Source organism: Mastomys coucha, unplaced genomic scaffold (genome assembly GCF_008632895.1).
Source record: "Mastomys coucha isolate ucsf_1 unplaced genomic scaffold, UCSF_Mcou_1 pScaffold21, whole genome shotgun sequence".
Lineage (NCBI taxonomy): Eukaryota > Metazoa > Chordata > Mammalia > Rodentia > Muridae > Mastomys > Mastomys coucha.
The window spans coordinates 137684244-137706240 of record NW_022196904.1 but is presented as its reverse complement, the minus strand read 5'-3'; the positions used below and the strand labels follow the sequence as shown (position 1 = coordinate 137706240).

The 21997-nt window shown below is 50.2% G+C and overlaps 1 protein-coding gene across 1 annotated transcript in view; it reads right to left on the bottom strand.

The window, feature by feature from the left end:
• Positions 1-1907: 1907 nt before the first annotated feature.
• The window catches only part of Ehd1 (EH domain containing 1), a 24653-nt gene continuing 4563 nt past the window's right edge, over positions 1908-21997 (bottom strand). Inside the window, exons 2-5 of the mRNA XM_031389415.1 lie at positions 21294-21391; positions 7776-8188; positions 4390-4554; positions 1908-3991 (exon numbers count right to left, since the gene is read on the bottom strand). Of these exons, the coding sequence (XP_031245275.1) occupies positions 3467-3991; positions 4390-4554; positions 7776-8188; positions 21294-21391 (1201 nt within the window). The 3' untranslated portion in view covers positions 1908-3466. The remainder of the gene's footprint in view (positions 3992-4389; positions 4555-7775; positions 8189-21293; positions 21392-21997) is intronic.

The following is a 21997-nucleotide window of genomic DNA, read 5'->3' as shown; positions in this document are numbered from 1 at the left end:
GAACTCAGGCTTTCTTACTAGCCATCACCCCAGCTCAAGCTTTGAAGCTTTAATTTTTTGAAGATAGGACAGAAATGATGGCTGGCTGTCCTCTTTTTTTTTTTTTTTATTGTTTGAGGTATATGGGGGTTTTGCCTGCATTATATCTGTGTATCACAGTTGAGTAGCCTGGAAAGTCAGAAGATGGTGTTAGATCCCCTGGAACTGGAGTTCTATAGATGGTTGTGAGCTGCCATGCAAGTGTTGGGAATCAAAACCAAACCCTCTGGAAGGGCAGTCAGTGCTCTAAACCACTGAACCCTCTCAAGGGTCCCCTTCCCCCATTGTCTTCTTATTAGCCCACTGGCTTCAAGCAAGTCCTATGACTAGGTTAAGAATGATCCTGCAAGAAATCTCAGCATACTGAATAGCCAGCAGGTACAGCCTGTAGATGGGCTTCTGGGCCTCCTGGGGCTTGGGTTTGTGTGGTGCTGTGAGCTAGGATGACAGACTGTCCTTGAGGCCTCTTATCCCAGGGGTTGCTTCCTGATAGATCTTGGCTTCTAGAGATCAAGAAAGGAATGGAGGGGCACAAGCCAGCCCTCTGAGTGGACATCTCTCCTTCAATCCCCACCATTGCTCCGAGGAATTTGAATCACGAAACCCAAACCTAAGTCTAGGGGCAGCAGTTAGGGGATGCATTCACTTGCTCTTAAACCTGACTCGAAGGGCACCACCTGGGCACTCTCTTGAGTATCATCTCACAGAGACAGGGGCTGAGTAGACAGTATATACTGTTGAGTCCCATGGGTGGAAGGTAGAGTGCAGGTGGGTCCTAACAATCCAGGGAGTTCCCTGAGCCTGTTTTCTTTGGTGCTTGACCAGCTTGAGCGAGCACAGGGCATCTCTGTGGGATCTCTGCAAGCTGACGATGGCGTAGTCCCAAGTGTCTAAAACCTCAGGTGGAATGACAGCTTTGAATCATTCCAGGGGCATTTTAAACCTGAGTAGCAGTTGAGGGTGAAGTGGGCTGGGCAATTCAGAAATCATCTTGGCTTTAAAAAGGGTTTCCTTGACAATCCCCTCAGGAATGGGACCTGAGTTGGTAGAGTTGGTAGACTTGAGTTCGATCTCCTTGGCTACCACTGCTGCCTGCGTTGCCCTCTCCTGGTCCCTTAATCTGTGATGTGAAACACAGAACTTCATGCTGAGGCTCAGGCAAGCCTAGCAGAAGACCACACTAGGTGTCAAGTCTATGGTGCCTGGACTATCAGGTCTGCCTTAGCCACAGCAGCTAGACCCTGGAGGCAGCTCTGGATCTAAGATAAACAGCTGTTAATTCGGGCTTCTGTCCCAACCTTCCCTGGAGCAGTCTCTCCCCTGCCTTACTTCCCATCTGCACCCTTCCGGGCAAGTCACTCCCAATTTGTCATCCTTTCCTCTCTTGTCATAAACAGGTCCCCTATCTGAGACATCAGATGGCTCTAGCCAACCCCACCCAGAACTGTGGATTTTGTCTGCCTCCGCTGTCTTCAGAGCTGGCTCTGCCTGCTCCAAACCTGCCTTGGGGCAAGTGAGGAGCCAAGCAGCTCCGGAACCTTTGTTTACGGGATCCCACAGCAGTCTGAGCACACTAGGGATGGGAGCCCATCCTATCTATGGCTGTGGAAGTCTTGAGGGAGGTGATAATGTGCAGACGGTGGAAGTGGGTCCAGCATAATTCTGTTATCAATCTCTACTGGTGTTTGGATTTTTTGGATACAGGCTCTCATGTACCTCTGTGGGTGTGCACCATCAAGTTCAGTTTCCAGATAGTCTTGCCAACACTGCACAGGAGATGGGTGGTCATGGACAACCTGGGGAAGCCCTTGCAAGGCTCCAGGGGTGCTTCTTTGGCCAGGAAAAGACAGGGAGCATGAGAAGCTTTGGCACAATTAAATTTTCTTTAATGCAAGAAACAAGAGTCTTCACTCAGCCACTCTCCCTGCAGGTGAGGACAGAGCTTGCTGGACTTTAAACAGTGAACCTGTGAGGGAGACCTCTCATTCACCCTCAGCCACGGAGTGGAGTGGCTGAGGCAGGGAGGTAACAGGCCAGGCTGGAGCTCACCCTCGGCAAGGCCCAGACAGTGCTGGGGGTTAGCACCTCCCTGAAGCCCACCTGCAGTGCCAGATGAGCAGGCTGCACTGCTCTATCCACCTCCGAATAAAGCCCACCCTGACAGACAGCCACTGGCCATAGGGTGTGTCCGGGTTCCCCAGGCTACAGTGAGGTGACTAAAGTGGTCATTTGCTAGCTCAGGCTTCTTATTGCTCAGTCTGGGGCGCTCAGGACACCCAGACCTCCTTGGCTCAGCAGAGGAGGAGGAGAGGAAGGAAATGACAGGGTGAGGGAAGGGGCTGGGTTTTTCCCGACCCGCTGCATGGACACTACACCCAGGCCAGAGCCACAGGCTTCCTCTAACCAGCCCCAGACCACCCCCAGGTCACAGGGCCTATGGCCTGCCCAAAGGCAGAGAGGGGCTCCAGGAAGCTGCCATAAAGGTTGACCTTAGTAGGGTATATTTCAGACCCCTCTGAGCAGAAGCTGGGATAACCTCCCTCAGCCAGAAAGCAAACTCAAGCCCAAGATACCTCTTCTATGCTGGCTCTGGGGTGGAGCTGCTCCAAGGCTGGAGTATAGGAAAGGGGAGACAAAAATCACAGCTTTGAACAAGTGATGTAAAAGTTACTCAAAGTCTTGGTCAAGTATAAAGTGTTATTTACAGAACACTAACTAGCTTATGCATTTTCCTAGAAGACACTGTCTCACAGCTCCTCCAGCCTGCACAACATGAGCAGTGGTTGGGTCTTTCTTCTACCTGTGGCTGCTGTGCTGGCTGGGATGTCAGGGGATGTGGGCAAAGGGAGGTGTGTACCCCACCCTACCCAACAGCAGAGGACTGGAGTAGCTTACCCAAGCACAGAACACAGCTAGTAGGGAACAACCCACTGCCCCATAAGGAAGCCCCAGTCTGAAAACAAACCAAAGGAGCTGGGGGCCTTCTGCTTGCACAGCCCTGAGGCATCGGGCACAGGGGTGCCAGTGTGGGTTGGAGAGGCGTGTCTGAGTCAGTGTCGCTGCCTGGCTTGGAGAGGGGAGAGGCTGAGTGTGGGGCTGTCAGACAGAAGAGGCAAGAAAGAAGGCTGCCTCTAATGTTATATATTAAAAATATCATGGTTCTTGTGCACAAAACCCCACTGTTCACATCCAAGCATCACCCATGCCTCCCCGCTGAACCCCAGAATAGCTTTAAAAGAAAGATGGTGGTTTTCCTATTCAAGAGCTGAGGAAACACCGCTCAGTCTTTATGGACCTTGAAAAATGGTGACCCTTTCCCTCCCCAATCTCTGCCCCTCCAGGACCCAGCCCACCTGGGCAGACAAGGAGCTGGTGGGTAGAAAGTGCCAGCAGCCCTGGGGGTTGTAGGGTATCTCAGGTATGGAAGTCACTCATGCCTCCGTTTGGAGGGTGGGATGAGATGCGGGGGAAGGTCAGCAGGCAGCTCATGGCCCTCTAGCTTGACCTTGATAAGGTGGTTGGCTAGGGCAAACTCCTCATCATCCAACAGGCCATCCTTGTCCACATCTGCCAACTTCCAAATCTTCCCCAGCACTGTGTTGGGCAGCTTGGACTTCACCATCTCCTTCTTGGCATTGGCGCCTGTGATCTTGCCATTGACAGGAGACAGCGTGTAGAAGATCTCATCATAGGTGGGCTTGTCCTTGCCAACCACCCACTCAACATCATCAATGCCCTCACCAGCCCCCTCGCCATAGCCATGCCCAAAGGGCCCATTCATGGTGCCATCAAAAGCACCACCCTTCACAGCCTGTGAGGGCATCAGGGACTCCTCCTGGCGCACCATCACCATCAGCCGAGCTATATCGTTGGCCAGCATATCATCCACTGTATCCAGCAGCTTGGGTTTCAAGGCCTGGAACTTGCTGAAGTCCTGAGTCTGCAGGAGTTCCTATGAGTGTAGGAGAAAGGAAAGAGGCCTAGATGGGGCAGTCTTCCAGATCCAGACTGAGCTAGACTATCCAAGCTGGGGGAGTGGGCCTTCCACTTACCAGCTCAGGCCACCAAGCAAGTGCTTAAGGCCTGAGCTCCTCACTCTGCATGAGGTCACGGCAGCACCATCCTTGCTGGGCTGCTATGAAGATTCACCGACAGCCATGCCCCACCCCAAAGCTGAGTCACCACATTCCCCCTTTTCGTGTCAGTGTCTCGACCTAGGTCAACTCTGACTTGGATAGGGAACTGGTGACTAACCCAGCTGCTTCCTTTTGTAGAGGCCCTGCCCTATAGAGCTGGGATTCCCTCCAGAACCAGTACCCAGCACTGGGCAGGCTGGCCTCATGAATGTACCTGCATCTTACGCAGGCTTGGGAAGTCGCCGGAGGAGATCTGGTGCTCCCGCTCGATCTTCTGGTAAATCTCTCCCAGGTTGTTCACCAGCTCTTTCTTCTTGCTCTCTTTCCCGAAGACGTTGGGCATCTCCTTCTTGAGGGAGCTGATGATGTAGGCATGGACCTGCGGGAAGAAGCAGTGGGCATCAGGGACTTGCTTGGCACGCTGCCCTCAGGGTCATCGAGACCACTAGTGCCTCAAGTTCAGTGCTTGGGCAGAGGGAAGCAGAAAGGTCAGTCAAGCTACATGTTTACACCACCATTGCAGAAGCCCAATGGCCTATGTAACGCAGGTTCTGTGGAGGGTGTGACAGCTCACTGTCACAGGGAAGGAGGAGAGGAAAGGGCGACTGACACAGGACAGATGATGGGTACTCTTTCTTGCTTTTGTTTTTCTTTTTCTTTTTTTTTTCTTTTTTCTTTTTTTTGGTTTTTCGAGACAGCGTTTCTCTGTATAGCCCTGGCTGTCCTGGAACTCACTCTGTAGACCAGGCTGGCCTCAAACTCACAAATCTGCCTGCCTCTGCCTCCCAAGTGCTGGGATTAAAGGCATGTGCCACCACCGCCTGGCCGCTTTTGTTTTTCAAGACAGGGTTTCTCTGTGTAGCCCTGGTTATCCTGGAACTCACACTGTAGACCAGGCTGGCCTCAAACTCAGATCCTCCTGCTTCTCCCTTTCAAGTACTGGGATTAAAGGTGTGTGACACTGACAGCCTGGGCTATACAGAGAAACCCTGTCTTGAAAAAAACAAAACAAAACAAAACAAAACAAAAAAGGTGTATGACACCACTGGTCTGGCAAAAACTGTCTGTCTTCCTTCCTTCCTTCCTTCCTCCCTTCCTTCCTTCCTTCCTTTTCTGTGCATTGCTGTTTGTGACTGCAAGGTATGCCTGTATGAGAGTTCTGGATCCCCTGGAGCTACAGTTACAGACAGCTGTGGGGACTTGAACCTGAGTGCTGCTAACTGCTGAGCCATCTCTCCAACCCATTCTTGTACAAGTCATGGTGACATTCTAGAGACAACAAACTCTATAATCTGTCATAAGAAGGATAATTAGATGCACTCCCTTCTCATGCATCCACACCTATTGTGGTCAGAGGAAGGCTCGGAGGCAAAGGCTTGCCAAGGAACTATCATGGGACTGCAGAAACTGGACTACAATTCAGTTTCTCCGCCTGTGTTCTCCCCGAGCTGCCCCCCTCCCAATAATATAAGCAACTCACTGCAGAGCCATAGAAAGCTGTGAATGAGCCTCTGTCTGACATATATCTGTACAGTACACAGGGGGAGTCCCAAGTAGAATCCCACTTGAGTGATATGCCATGTGCCATCAAAATAGGCCAGGATGACTCAAGACAGGAAAATTCCAAGAAAGCTTTCTCTAGCTCCTCTCTGCACATCCACTGCTTCCTGCTCAGCCCAGGGGCAGCCCTTTTCAATCCTGGGCTGGCAACTAGGTTCTTCCAAGAAAGCTATGGTAGGCAGGTCATACGAACCCAGTCACACCTCTGTTTGCACAAGCCAAGGAGTCACTTTCCCTCCACCAAGCAGAGGGCTAAGAGCAGTGTGGAGCAGACTAGAGACCACTGGGGTTCTAGGCGTGAGGCGTGAGTCGAGTGCTGCCTGACAGCTCCCTAGGACCCTGGGCCAGTCTCACAGGTATTCTCATGACTTCCTTTCTCAGAACTACTTAGCTCACGAGGTGGCCATACATGTCTAGACATTTGGAGATTCTGAAAAAAACCCAGCCCAGGACCCTGTAAAGATGATGGGAAATGCCATAAGCTGCTACCTGGCCAGGTACTTGAGAGTGACCCTTAGCATCAGCCTTGGTTCCCTAACCAAGGCACCCCCAAATATTCCATGACTGGCCTTGAGCAGAGGTGGGGCCTGGGATCTAGTGGACGGGAGGCAGCCTCAGCATTGCAAACAGCAGTGGGGCAGGAATGGCTGGAAAGCACCTTCTATGGTCTTGAGGGGACTGTGTCAACAGCCATAGGCACTTGGTGCCTATCTATCCCGATCTCTCCCCCTCTATGTGACCCAGTCAGCTGCAAACACCGCACACTCTGAGATGTCCTGGAGATAGGGTAGCTCATAGGACAGCTCTTTTCAGCCAACCCCTTTCAAGAGAGGGGCCAGGCAAGAACCTACTTTTGTGTTCTCAGACAGTGTCTTGCTATGTTGTTCAGGCATACACCTTTAATCCCAGCACTTGGGAGGCAGAGGCAGGCGGATTTCTGAGTTTGAGGCCAGCCTGGTCTACAAAGTGAGCTCCAGGACAGCCAGGGCTACACAGAGAAACCCTGTCTCGAAAAACAAAACAAAACAAAAAACTGTTCAAGAGATCCTCCTTGCCTCAGCCTCCAGAGTAGTCTGATGATGAGTTCATTGTGGCATCTGCTTAGACTCCGTCCATTTTTTTGAAGAAACTAAACTATGCCCAAGCACCTGCTAACGGTCTGGTCGGGCTCACTACACTAGCATCCACTCCATGTCAGACCTTCATGTTCAAAGGGTTCACCTGAGCCATTACTGGAACAGTCCCTCCCAGTGACTTATTGCCCACTGGTGGCACTCATCTTTATTTCCTAGCTCTGGACATCTGAGCTCTCATTCAGGCCTAGCTGCCTCTAAGGTTCCATGGCTTCAAGCACATCAGAAGCTGGTGTTGAACCTGGACACAGCCTGCACTCTCACAAACGAGAATAGGTGTTCATATGGCCTGTGCAGACAGCAGCCTCCAGAGATCTGGACTGCAGCATCCAGCACTTTCTGGGCCTTAGACTGGCACCATCTTTTGTCTAGCTACTTCCTGTCCCAGCTTACACAGCAGGTCCCACAGAGGCCTCCCAAATCCCCTCCCACCAGGGTGGCTCCCCAGACCTCCACTCAGGAAGAACCCTGTACCTACTGAGGAACACCAAATAACCAATGCTTCTGCTTTGTATGTGCATTGTTCTTCCATGAAGGCTTGAATGGGGGCTGTGTGTGTCACTCCCTGCCCCAGTAAGTCCACACTGTTCTGTGCCAAGCTGAGAACACTAGTCTGCAACACACCCCAGGGCTTTGTTGGAGCCAAGCAGGCCAGCACATCCCACTTGCTGTGGCCTCCTTTCTTCTGTAGTAACTTCTTGTTTGGTATTTCTGAGGCATATGCATGTTCTTTGCATTTTCTGATCTAGGTAGGGCATAAGTCTCAGAAAGAACAGGCTGAGATGACCCAGGTAAAGGATCTTAGCAAGTCACAGGTTACACAGTGGGGACACAGGACACACAGGTAAAGTGATACTTGTTTGGTAAACTGGACCCCAAATGCCAATCCCAGAGCTCATGGGCCTACCTTGGCCAGCCGGGCCCGCTTGATGAGGTCATTGAGCTTCCTGAGGGCAGCATTTCTCGGTAGAGACTGGATGTCTTTGAAGAGGTCCTGCTCCTCTGCCTCGAAGAGCTTCCGGTTGTCAGGGATGAGCAGTGGGTGTGACCAGAAGGAGCCGATGTAGACTCGGACCACCTCTGGGGTGTTGATGATCTTTCCCAGCGACCACATGAGAGCTCCATACACTCGCATCAGTTGCTGAGTCTCAATTTGGTCAGCTTTGTTCAGCACCACACGGATCTTGTCCTCGTGATTTTTGAGGGCCTTGATGACTTCTGAGAACTCATCTGAGATGTCCAGCTTGTGGGCGTCAAAGAGCAGGATAATGCGGTCCACACGCTCTGCGAACCACTCAAGGACAGCTGCAAAGTCATAACCTAAGGGAGGAGCAGGAGAGGACTGAACATGAACATGGCTCTAAGGCCCAGGCTGCTCCAGTGCTTCTGAACACTAGTGTGACTGGAAGTTCTAGGCCGGAGGTTATTTTGTAAATTCCTAAATGCTCTGATATGAACACTACTGTAGCCCAAAGGCAGACTCACTGCTCTTTCTTGCCTCAAGGGGTATTTTTACCCATGTGACATGCACAGATGCTCAGCCAAAGCAAGCCACCATGTGACATGCACAGATGCTCAGCCAAAGCAAGCCACTAAGCTTATACCTAACAACTTAGCACAGTAACACAGGCAGAGAAACCTGCCGGCTCTGTGCCCTGAACAGTGATGACAATACGCAGCAGCACCTATCCAGTGTCTAAACGCCAGATCCTTGTATAAGCCATGCTCATTTTCTACAATGGGGGCTAGCAAGCTCAGGACCAAAACCGGCCTATCTGCCAGGCAGTGGCACATGCCTTTAATCCCAGCACTTGGGAGGCAGAGGCAGGCAGATTTCTGAGTTCGAGGCCAGCCTGCTCTACAGAGTGAGTTCCAGGACAGCCAGGGCTAAACAGAGAAAACCTGTCTCAAAAAAAAAAAACAACAACAACAAAAAAACAAACCAAAAAAACAACTTATCATTTGCTTGTATGAATAAAGTTTTATTGAAACAAAGGCACTCATTTACATGGCTAAGCCAATTTTTGTCAGTAAATAGTTGAGTTCTTCGATTGTTGCAGCAGAAACCAAAAGTTCTACATAGCTGACAATACTAATTCAAGAAAAAGGTTTGCTGACCTTTGTTCTCCAACAAGCCCTCAAAAGTGCCACAGGCCACTTCCCCTTTTTGTAGGTCTTAAGTGCTTCTCTAGAGCCAAGTTGCTGACTCTAGCCCTAAACTTTACTCTATGCTGTTTCTCATCCCAATTAAAGTGACCTTTGCCATCTATGACATCTATGACAGAGACATAACTGAATTTCCCCATTAATGATAGTACTATTAGCCAGTCATGGTGGTTGGTACATACTGGAAATCTTGGAAAGCAGAAGCAGAAAAATCAAGGTCACCCTTGGCTACAGAACACATTTAAGGTCAGCATAAGTGACATGCAACTGTTTTAAACAAAACACCCCCCACCCCCCACCCCACCCCACGACCAAAAGTTTGATTTAGGGCCAGCAAGATGGTTGGGCGTGTAAAAGCACTTGCCGTGCATGCTGAGGACATGATCCTGGGAACCCAGAGGAAGGAAGAGGAGCAAGCACGGAAAGCTGTCCCCTGGCCTCCACAGCTGCACTGTGGCTCCACACAAGGAAATAAAATTTAAAGAAGCGTGAGCCTTGTAGTTTTCTTCCTGAGGACTGGGATGGTAGGTCCTGAAGGGAGTCTCACAGCCTGGGACTCAACAAGAAGCTGCATGGCCGACACGGCAGAGCTGGTCACTTTCCACATAAACGTAGCTCAGGGACTTCTAGGCGGAGCACAGTCTAAGGACTGTGCTTCCCCACTGCTCTCCCACTGCTCCCAAATGTGAGAACCCCTGCCTGCCTGTCAGGAGCACAAGCAGAGATGGGAAGACTGGAAACAGTGGGTGTAGAGCCTCAGAACAGCCTGGAGCTGATGTGCACAGGTTCTGGGTCACCCCAAGTGCAGGCCAGCCCTCTGAGAACCACTTAGTACTTCCCAGAAAGTTCCCAAGACCCCAAAAGATGAGCCAGGGAAGCAACTCAGAGAGAAGGCTGGCCCAGGCTGGCCCAGGCAGGCTCTTGTCTCACGGACTGCTCTAGCACTATCTGGGCAAACTACTCTCCGAGTCCAACCTCAAGAGGGCTGACGTGCAATCTTTAGATGTAGAAGACAGACAGACTGCAGGAGGAAGTCCCGAGGGAAGAACAGTGTCCAGGACTACATATGCTGGCACATGATTCCCACCACCCTGTTCATCAAGGCCTGCTGATACTGCATTGTACAGCTAGGGAGGCACCACTCAATGCTCCCCCATCTACTGTATAAAGCGGGGGTGGGGGCACTTTGGAGGTGCTAGGCTAGACAGGCCAAGCAGAAACAAAGCTCTGGGTTCCATTCCAGGCAATACCAGAAAACAAGTAGGAAAAACAAAGCCATCCTAATGAGACGGCTCAGCTGACAGAGGTGCTTTCCATACGGGCCTGGCACTGAGTTCGATCTCTGGGACCCATGTGAAAGTGGAAAGAGAGAACCCTTCTCTACAAGGCTGTCTTCTGACCTCTACATTCCTGGCATACAAAACTTGGGGCACAATGGTCAGCCACCTGGAGCTATCTTGAAGGCAGAGGGACACTGAGCTGCAGTCTGGGCAGAGAAGGGCCTCTCCTGTGCACAGCTGGTTGAGTGTCAGAGCTTCAGGTTTCAGTGTACAGTTCCACCGAGGGCCAGGTCACACTGTATTTCAGCAGCCAGCACAGACAGCCAGTTCCAAAGTACAAGGCCCTTCTTGCTCCCTGCAGCTGGTTCTGAGAGCAGGGAGTGGACACCCGAGGAGTGAGCTGTCAGCAGAAAGCCAGAAGGGAAGGTCTAGAGCAGCACAATAGTGAGGAAGCAGAGGCCAGAAGAGGTAGCTGCTGTCCAGGGCTCCGAGCTATACCCCAGCTGAGCCCCACAGCCCGCTGGGGCCCTGAGGCTTTGTATGTGAGTTCTAGGAACGCAGCAGTGCTGAAGAAGTGCTGACTCAGGAACTATGATACTCCTGCTCAACAATGAGAGGCCTCTGTTCCTTCCCATCAGCCCACTTGGCCTCATTCAAAGCTGAAACTACCTCACACAGCTGGGGCAGCAGCGAGGCCAAATCCCAGTTCCTAGGAACAGGGGAACCCCAGGCCAAGGACCACTGGTCCTGTTGGCTTTGGCTAGGCAACCAGGCCCACAGCAGGGAAGCTGAGGTCGCCTTCCCAAGCCCTACTTACTATGGCCCCAATCCTTTTCCCTCTGGTGGGGGGAGGGAACACTGAAATGAGAGAAATGGGAGGAGGCTCTTTCCCTGTTCCTCTCCCACAAGCCTAGTTCTTAGGCAGCACCTTAAGTTACCTGGTTTTGGATTTGCTTTTCCTTTTTCTGGGGGATAGGGTCTCACTATGTAGCCTTGGCTGGCCAGGAACTCACTATGAGACTAGGCTGGCATCAAATTCAGAGATTACCCTGTCTCTGCCTCTCAAATACAGGAATTAAAAGCATGAGCCACCATATCCAGCTCCATTAAGTCTCTTCTTTTTTCTCAGGTGAAGGGACCTTCCTGGTTAATTATTTTTGGAGTTTAAAACAGGCTATCACTCCATATACCAAGCAGGCCTCAAATGGTGGCAATTCTCTTGCCTCTGCCTCCTGAAGGGCTGGAATGACAGACAAGAGCTACCATGCTTAATTTTTCTGAGGTCACTTTCCAAGCCCACCCACTATGGCCCCAATCCTTTTCCCTCTGGTGGAAGGGAAACACTCTGGGTGACCAAACACATTACTGATTACCCAATGAATGGCAGCCATGTTGACACAGGCATGTGACTCTGACTGCAGGCCACCCGCAGTCTTATTTGGCACTCTTGAACCTACTATCCTTCATTACCCTCAGAGGTGTCTTGTGTGGCTTTAGAGAGAAGACACTGGCTTCTAGGAGCCCTGGACACCAGAGAGTGGCAATGAATGTGGAGCTTAGGAGAGACATGCAAAGCCAAAAGCAGCCTCACAGCACACTCGGTGAGGAGGAGTTCAAGCAAGTGACAGGGCTAGCAATGCAGTGGGCCTCAGACTCTTTTGACATACCAGGTAGCGTGTCAGTCCCATCCACACAACAACATAAAGGGAGCAGTGTGCCCACTAAGAGGGAAAGAGCATCTAACAGGGGCACACTGCACCACCGCCTGACTAGAGAGAGCAGACACGAGTTTCCATCAAGGATATAGAGAACACAGTTTCCATCAAGGATATAGAGAACACAGTTTGAGAGGATGGGTGAGACAGAAAAGCCAGCCTGCAGGGGGAGGGACTTCAGTGGCAACCAGAGACATCTCAGATAAAGGAACGAGCAGCCATGTGAGTAAGTGAAAGAAACCGCCCTATGAGGACAAGCCCCAGCAACCACAGATCCACCTGTGAGGAAGCCGGGGTCACATGCAGAGAGGACACTGGAGCCGGTGCCAGGGTGGAAGGCAAGGTGTCAGTGTTTACTGAAGAGTTTTGGGAAAATGGAACTTTCTAAAACAGTGTGACGGCTCACAGCAGTGCAGACACACCAAACCCCACTGCTCCCTAAGACTGTGGAAGACAGTGCAGCTTCCATACTAGGTACATTTCTCCACAATTAGACAATAAAGGAAATTCAGGTGTGATAATGCATATTTCTAATCCCAGCATTTGGAAGGTAGAGGCAGAAGAATCAGGCATTCAAGGTCATCCTTGGAGATGTTAGTATAGTTAGTTAGATGTAGTTAGGGCCAGCCCAGGCTTTATGATATTGTTGGTTTCTTTTTTAAGATCTATTTGTTATATGTAAGTAGCTGTCTTCAGACACTCCAGAAGAGGGGGTCAGATCTCATTACGGATGGTTGTGCCACTATGTAGTTGCTGGGATTTGAACTCAGGACCTTCGAAAGAGCAATCAGTGCTCTTAACCACTGAGCCATCTCTCCAGCCCAATTCTGTTTGTTTTTTAAGACAGGCTCTCACTATGCAGCTGTCCTGGAATTCACTCTGTAGCCCAGGCTGGCCTTGAACACAGAGATCCTCCAGCCTCCTGTCTCCTGAGTGCTGGGACTAAAGGCCTGTGGCCCCACACAGGGCTGATATTCTGTCTTTAAAAACAAAAATGTGGCTGGGTGTTGGTGGTGCATGCCTTTAATCCCAGCACTTGGGAGGCAGAGGCAGGTGGATTTCTGAGTTCCAGGCCAGCCTGGTCTACAGAGTGAGTTCCAGGACAGCCAGGGCTACACAGAGAAACTCTGCCCCTCCCCCAAAAAAAAACAAAAACAAAAAATGCAATCATAAGACAGGTGCAGTGGTGCACATCCTACAGTTCTAGTACTCAGCCCACGGTAAGCTGATGCCATCCAGGGATGATCCTGTCATCAAAAATTAAAAATCAGGGCTGGAGAGATGGCTCAGCAGCAGAGAGGACTGGCTGCTCTCCCAAAAGATCCAGGTTCAATTCCCAGCACCCACATGGCAGCCCATAACTCCAGTTCCAATAGATCCAACACGTTCTTCTGGCCTCCCAGGGTACCAGGCATGTCACAGAAACATGCATACAGGCAACACACACATAAAACCGTAATTTAAGAAATTAAAAACCACGGTCAGGAAGTAGTAGGAGTAGAGAGGAGCAGCAGAGTGGAGCCTCAAGCAAGTGTGGCTGCTGAGAGAGCTGACAGGAACTGAAGGTGGCACAGGAGCAAGCCTCCCACAGGCCTGCTATTGTGCGAAGGGAGTCCAAATCCAACCTGGTGCCACTGGCCCGCCTACTAGTTAGTTGTCAGGAAGCTGACAAGAGCGGGGGTCAGAGGTGGGGGCCTGGGCTGTGGCGAAGCACCCCACCCTACAGCAGCACTCTTCTGCACGAACACAGGTAGTTCCATCAGCCAGGGAAAGTTGCTTCATACATTCCAAAAATTTCTAGAACATAAAACAATGGAGTGTTTGCTTCCCATACACTCTTGTTTCCTGTCATTCAAACTGCATGGCTCTCATTATTTCTCACCAAAGAGCTACATCACAGTTTCCAATGGCACTGGCCCTGAATACAGGAGCCCAGACTCCTATCTCAGAAAGGACTCCTGATTAACTTAAGGAAGGATCACTCCAAATAGCACAGAGGCTAAGCAAGGGGCCTCTGCCCCTAGGCATCTGCTCTAGGGGAACAAAAGCCAGGTCCACATCAAGTCAAGTCCAGTACATAGATGTTCCTGGTAGCCTGATTCAAGACTGCTTTGGACTGACATCGGACAGCCCAGACTCCCTTCTAGAATGACAGCACAGTGATAAGAGGGGAAGCCACTCTTCTCTAGAGAGAAAAGTCTAAGTGCTGAGATATGGCCCACCAGTCAGAGCTTCTCTGAAGAATTATGAAGCTCTAGGATTTGACTTCATCCCCAGAAACAATCATTTCTGAAAGCCTCAAACCCCTGACCTTCTTAAACATATGGATGAATCTCAAAAGGGTCAGGTTCCATCAAAGAAAATGAACAGTACCAAAGAGTCTATACTGTATGATTCCATTTAAAAGACATTTTGGAAAAGGCAAGCTTTAAGCTTCAAAGACAAATGAGTTACTGGGATAGGGAGAGAGGGACTGCACAAGGAACTTTTCCAGTTCAAGGGATGCTCTCTGTCCTAGTAGCAGGGGGATATGGCTGTTGCAAAAAAGGATTCATCAACATGTAACCTGACCCTATAATATAACCTATAATAAAACCTATAATATGTAACATACCTATAATATAAGGGAGTAAGTGACAGGACAGGGTTTGGAGGAGTCAGACACTCCAGTTGGGCCCACATTTCAATCTTCAACTCCCTACACTCAGGAGGCACCTGGGCCACTCCAGCAGGTCACTTACCCTCTCTGAATCCCCAGGTCCTTCTCTATGACACAGAAAGAGCAAATTCCCACCACCAGGCTGCTGGGAGGGTTGGGTGCAGTGCATGCCTGGCAGACAACCAGCACTTTGTAAATGTTTGCTTCTATTTGTTTGAGGCATTTGTACTGGGCCCAATCAGCTCATATCTGATGGATGTGTAGGCAAGGGCGGCTTCTAGGGCATGAAGAATGATGCGTACCCCAAATATAACCCAACATTTGCAGGCACACGGGCCAGCTGCTCCCTAGTCTGCCGCCGACTAGCAGCCTGAGGAACAGGTGCCAAGGCCAGCACAGCCTGGTACGACGCCTCCACACACAGAGTCGGCGCACCCACAGCAGAAAGAGAGGCCAAAGCAGCAAGCTTGCCTAGAGAAGGGGAGACAGGGCGGGATGGGAGTTGAAGGCTTTGGGTCCAGTCAGCCCTCGGGGGACTGAGGAGTCTGAGTAGAAGCCCAGCTGAGGCAGTATTGCTTAAGGTTCCCTGAGACATTACTTAGAAAACAGTGAAGTCTGGGAAACCCTGGAGTTTTTAGTCTCATCATTATTAACTAGCAGACACTTGTTTTGAACACTTAATTATGTGCCAAGAATTAGGTAAGAGCCCAGTATACAAAAGTCCCACAGTTATCACAATTATCAACAACTCTAAGAGGACCATGCGTTCTGGTCACTTGGCTCCTGCAGTACTGACTTGGAAGCTAAACCTGTGTCGTCCTATGTGGTAGACACTGTGAACCAGGATACAGTACTGAGCCTGGCTCAGGATGATCCCTGAGATCATTCTCTGGTCTACTAAACATTCTGAGACTGGGATGGAGCAGCATCTGGTCTGTGGCAAGCATCTCAGGGGATGGTCAATAGGGCAGAAAAGCTACCCATAGTATAGCCCTACTTCTGATCCTGGGCTCCAGAATGCATGAATGGGAGTCTGGGCCACAAATCCCATTCAACCTATAGTAACAGGAGAGCTTAGGTGGAGTCTGGGAACCAGGCCATTGGGTAGGAGGGCAAGTGAAAACCCAAGGGGCTAGCCAGACTGGCCCCAAGCTCTGTAAGCTTTCTGTGAAGAGCCTGGGTTGGTTTCTGGCTAGAGGCAGAGCACAGAGGAAAAACAAAAGATAACAGGATGGCTATCAAACAAAGCCTTACTCCTTTTCTGCACTCCGGCCAGCCCACGGTGGCCATGGTTCCAAGACCTCACCAGGGTGTGACCCCAGCTCAGAGTTCATACTGACATAGTTTCTCTGGGCTACACTGCAGTGTGCAGAGAGCACCCTCCAGTTTGAGTCAGGCTTATCTCCTCAGATGGAGCTCCCCATCAGAAAAACATTGGCTTCCTCCTACACAGGGCTACAGAAAAAACTGGGGCACACAGACAAGGCAATGTTAGCAAGAAGGCAGGCACCAGGCCAGACAGGATGCTACTTGTTAATCCAAACTGAAGCCACACTCCCTTTGCTGATGTAATTTTCTCGGGGTCAAGCAAGGCACAAAAGTTACACCTCTGGCCACAGTCATATAGTGACAATGGTGACAAGGACACTGGCACGTTCACTGCCACTGCCCACAGAGGACTCACAAAAGAAGACCCCAATCCTAAGCATGGTGTGACTATGTAGTGGCAATGACCCTGGGAGACAAGGGCACCAGCCTCACATAGCCCTGGATGCCCTTCGAATCCCTTTATCAGTCACACGGGTGGCACTCAGGAATGAATGGTGCTCCCAAAGGCTACCATTCCCTGCTGACACAAGAGAATGTTATCTCTCAAGCAGCAGCAGATTAGTAGGTCAGGCAAGCCGAGCCTGGGACTCCAAAGAGCCACAATTATCAGGGGTCCCTGGCAGAGCCAGGGCAGCTTGACCACTGTGGTCTATGCCAGTCCCAGTTATCTCTCTGACTGAATTTCCTGCACATGAGAGACCACATGGGGAAGGATAAAGTCAGGAGGGGAATGGGAAAGCAATGGAGTGGGAATGAACCCAGACAACTGGCAACACTCAGGTACAAGCGACCTCTGCAGGGATGCTGTGTTTCCCAAATATCAACTGCAGGCTGCAGCAAGGCTGTCATCTATGCAGGCCCGTGTTCCTCAGGACCTACCTTCCTGAGAGGGAAGCAGCTGCTTTCCACTCGGGAACAGGCTCATACATGCACTCCCACTCTGGTTCCCTGTGTGCACAAGGAAGGACTGATGGGTAGGGTCTGAGAGGGGTCCACCCTCATCCACAAGCTTGCAAGCTACCTTGGAGGCCACACAGCACCTCTAACCAGGGCCACATGACTATCTTAAGTCACCCCATAGAAAGTTCATCCCCAGTTCCTAAATGGGTAACATTTAGGACTACGGAGGAAAATGGTTTAGAAAAACTAATTGATCTTGATATTTCACTGGAAAACCCACCTTCAATCAGATGGAGCCTTCTGCAAATATAGAATAACCTGATTGCAGGGAGCCCTTTGCCACCTGGAAGGCACAGCAAGCCCCAGGCCTAGTGTGCCATATCACCTGCATGTCCAGTCTAAATATGCTGGTATCCTCTATAGCCCCAGTTAAAATGCTGCGTGTGTGTGTGTGTGTGTGTGTGTGTAACTCAATGGTAAGAACACTGGCCTAGCATGCTGGAGGCTCTGGGTTCCATCACCAGCACAGGAAAAAGAAAAAGAAAAATAACATTTATAAAGTGTCACTTTGGTGGTTTTGCCACAGACAGCAAGGAAGGTTAGATCCTGCCATGTCTCTCCTGACAGTAAAGCAATGTGAAAGGACACACCCCTGTGGCCCCAGTGGCCCGCTGGGGATCCCAAGGCATAAAGTCCAGTGCTCTTGTCTGGGAACACTGAGGACAGCACACTGTCAGCAGAACTGATGAACCATGCTGTAACATGCTGCATACCAGCTGCTCCTTTTCAGCAGCTCACAAGGGCCACAAGAACCTTAAACCCTCCCTACCCCATGCCTTCTCCTGAGCCTGAAAGCAGTACAAACAGCAGAGCCCTGGCAAGATAAGCCTTTGAGGGTGAGCTATTGTCGCTTATCTGAGGCTGGGTTCTCACCACACAGCTAGCCTGCTGGAGTCTGGTTCAGCCAAAAGATAAGTCTGTGGGCTTCGAACAATGGCAGCTTACCTCCACCCAGGGCAGGCTGGATGGACATCTCCTGCACTTCTCTTATTTAAGGGAAATTTACTTGGATTTTCCAGCTCTCCTCTGGCTTTGGTGAGTTACACTGGGTCCTTTTATAAGCCTACAAGGACAGTAAGAACCCTAAACCTTTCCCTCCTACACCCTAACTTCAGCCCTGAAGGCCCTGAGCAATGGCATTCCAGCAAAAAAAAAAAAGTGTGATGCATGCCAGGCATGGTGGCACACAGCTTTAATCCCAGCACTTGGGAGGGACAGTTGATGACAGCCTGGTCTACAGAGTGAGTTGCAGGACAGCCAGGACAACATAGCAAGACCCTGTCTCAGAAGAAAGAAAGGAAGAGAAAGAGAAAGAAAGAAAGAAAGAAAGAAAGAAAGAAAGAAAGAGAAAGAAAGAAAAGTACAATGCTTACCCAGCTTTTTATTTTCTTTTGTTTTTTGTGATAAGAATTGAACCTGTGGCCTCATGCATTCTGGTCAAAGGCTCTACCACTATTATTTTTCAGTCTTTCTTCCTTCTCTGTGTGTATGTACATGTTAATGAGTCTATATATATATTGGGCCAGGGATTAATATCAGGTGTTTTCCTTTGTTGGTTTTCCATTTTTTTTTTGTTTGTTTGTTTGTTTTGGTAACAGGGTCTCTCACTAACTTAACTAGACTAGTTGGCCAGTGAGCCCTAGGGATTCTACCTTTGTTGTCCAGGACTGGGATTAGAGGCATGTACAACCAAACACAGCTTTACCAGCTCAAGCTTGTGTGGCAGGCACTTTACCAACTGATCCATCTCCTCAACCACCTTCTAACTTTTATGTGGGAACAAGATCTCACTGGTGTGCCCTGAGCTCACTCTGTAGCCCAGGCAGGCCTTAAGCCTGAGATGTTTCCCATCCTCCTGAGTAAACTGGGGTTATAGGCTTCTGCCACCTGCTCAGTACACAGTCTTAAAACAGATTAGAATAGCTAGAAGAAGAAATGTGGCCCCTGCTTTTTTGTAAAGGGAAGTTAGACCCCTGAGCTTCCAAAAAAGTCACTCATAAAGAGTGGGTAAGCCTGAAAACTTAACCAGAGGCAGGCATGAGGCCCACATGTAATCCTGGCATCCAGGATGGTGAGACAGATGGAGAAAGAGTTGGAGGTCAGCTTCGGCACCATAAGACCCTGTCTCAAAAGTTAAAGCTGATCTAACAGCTTCAAACCTGATTAGAGACAGCCAGCTTACTGCACTGTAGTCTGATGCAACACCATGCTGGCTAGGGACCCTAGCACTGTAAAAAGAGGAGAGAGCCCACGCCTAGCACAGCCACAGCACAGATGCTCGGTGGCAGGCTGCTGGCTTTAACATCCCCCACCACAGGGCAAGGGCCAAAGGAAAGAGTAAGTTAATAAAAAACAAACTATAACCACTGGTGTTTGTAGAGGTTGAGAACAGACAGAATCCTCCTGCCTCAACCTCATGGATATAGAAATTAGAGCTGCTATACCAAGCTCTTGTGTTTTTCCCTCTTCTTTCTTTCTTCCTTCCTTCCTTCCTTCCTTCCTTTCTTCCTTTCTTCCTTCCTTCCTTCCTTCCTTCCTTTCTTTCTTTCTTTCTTTCTTTCTTTCTTTCTTTCTTTCTTTCTTTCTTTCTTTCTTTCTTTCTTTCTGACTTCTAAATTACATCTACAAATGCGCATGAGAGCACCACAGCATGCACATGTAGGTCAGAGGATAACTTGCGGGAATTGGTTTCAAGGATTTAACTTAGGTCACCCGGTGTGATACCTTTATATCCTGGAGTGCAAGCTCATGCTCTCTGTGTGCGTGTGCGCGTGTGTGTCAGCAGTGGGGATTGAACCCAGGGCCCTGTGTATTCTAGGTCAGTGCTCTCCTGATGAGCTGCATCTCCAGTAAGGCTCTTTATTCCACTCGCTCCTTTGCAGTGGCTAACTCCACATCTGGCCAGACCTCAATCTTCTCCTGGAAGGCATTCCAACCTAATGGCTGGTGCCCTCCCTCTACTAAAGGGCCAGGGATGAAACAGACAGGCTCCATCCTGAACCAGGACCTCCAGCAATGTGACAAACACACAGGAGGGGGCCCTGGCCTCTGTGCTCAGTGCTGGAATACATCCTAGGAGGGCTAAACAGCCCCTCTTGAGGCTCCAGCCCCTCTTGAGGCTCCAGCCCCTCTTTGAGATGGGGGTCTGGTTTTATTTTTGAGACAGGATGTCATGTAACCTAGGCCAGCCTCTGACTTGCTGTGTAATAGACCCTTCAGGAATCACTGAGCCTCTTGCCTCTATTCCAGCCCAAGTGATGGAATTATAGGCATGTGCTACCACATTCAGTCCATGCTGTCCTGGGCTTCTGCATGCTAGGCGAGTAACTGAGCTACACCCCCAGCCCCCCCAGCCTCTTTTAAGTACTTTTGAAAGGTGTTATCTTTATGTTTATGGAAATAAAGTTTTCACTTTAAAAAAAAAAAAAGAAGCAGCACAGCAAAAGGAGAGATGTGGCGGGGCACGCCTTTAACCCCAGCACTGGGGAGGCGGAAGCCAGCCTGGTCTACAGAGCGAGGTGTGGTGGTGCACGCCTTGTAGCCCCAGCACTGGGGAGGCAGAGGCCAGCCTGGTATAGAGTGAGTTTCAAGGCTACAGAGAAACCCTGTCTTGAACTCTCCCACACACACAAAAAAGAAGAGTAGATCTGGGGGAAAGGGGACACAGGGAGGGGACTTCGAGGAGGGAGGGGAAACTGTGGTTGGAAAGTAATATATGAGGCAATTAAAAAAACATGGCAAAAGCTGGCCAGAGCTGAAACAACTGGACTGGCCAAGGCACTGGAGCCCAGCAGGAAAGCCCCTGCACTAGGAGACAGCCCTGCGAGTCTGCTGACTAGCAAGGGCTAAGCAAATGTAAGCAAACTTCCACCAGCACCCAGGCAGGCTGCATGTACATCATGACAAGTTTCTCCTTTTGCCTGGCTGGTGTACACACTGGCTGAACTTACTAGGAACTTACATGACACTGGGAAGCAAACAGAGACAAGGAGTCCAGGGGACAGTCAATGCTGACTGGGGCACTTAGGCACCCGTATCAGGCAATTTCCTGCTACTTTGCTTCACAGCCCGAGATCTAAGCCTCTTGGGTTCAAAAGCATCTGGCCATCCAGCATAGACAGACTGTGATGTTAGCTGGGCTATTCTGGTCACCTGAGCATAGTGAGGCAGCTGTGGCCCTCAGGTCACTACTGTGTAGATGAGGTATGAGGTAAGAAGTCTGTCACCTGAACACACTACACAGTGTTTTAAAGCCTGGGGCTGGAAGAAGCCTGAAGGGCAGCATGGGGCGAGGCTCTCCAGCAGAGCCTGGTTACCTCGGCTGATGCGCTGCTTCTCTCCAGATAGGATCCCAGGAGTGTCAATGATGCTGATGCTGTCCAGTACTGGGTTGGGCAGCTGTGCACACATGAACCTGCAAGACAGCAACATCAGAGATACGTCAGGGTGGGATGGACACTAATCCAGGTATCAAGGGAGGGCTTTTCCCCTCTCCTCCCTTTGGACAAATGAACTGGAACCAGTATCAGAAGTGTCCAACTTTAGAGCCACCGAACTTCCCTTCCTGTCACTCTCGTCCCTGGAGTTCAAGAGTTCAGCGTTCCAGCTGCTGACTTGTCGGTGAAAGCTGTATGAGCTCAGATTGTGCTTCAGTTCTAAAGGAAGACGGATGCCCGACACCAAGAACTTGCAATTCCACCTTAAAATGTTTACCCAGGAATGGCGGTGCATACCTACTGTCCCTGCATTTAGGAAGCAGGGGCAGGAGGATCAGTGCTAATTAAGTTCCAGGCCAGTATGATCTACATGGGAAGACCCTGTTTCAGAAAGAAACCTAAACCAAAACAAATCAAAAGAGTTGGGTCAAGGAGATGCTCAGTGGGTAGGACACTTGCCACCAAGCCCGATGATCTCAGTTCAATATTCAGAGCCACACAGTGGAAGGAGAAGGCTGCTCCACACCATCCACTCACTGCAAGTGCTATAGTAACTATGCTTGCACAGAATAAGTGAATGTAAA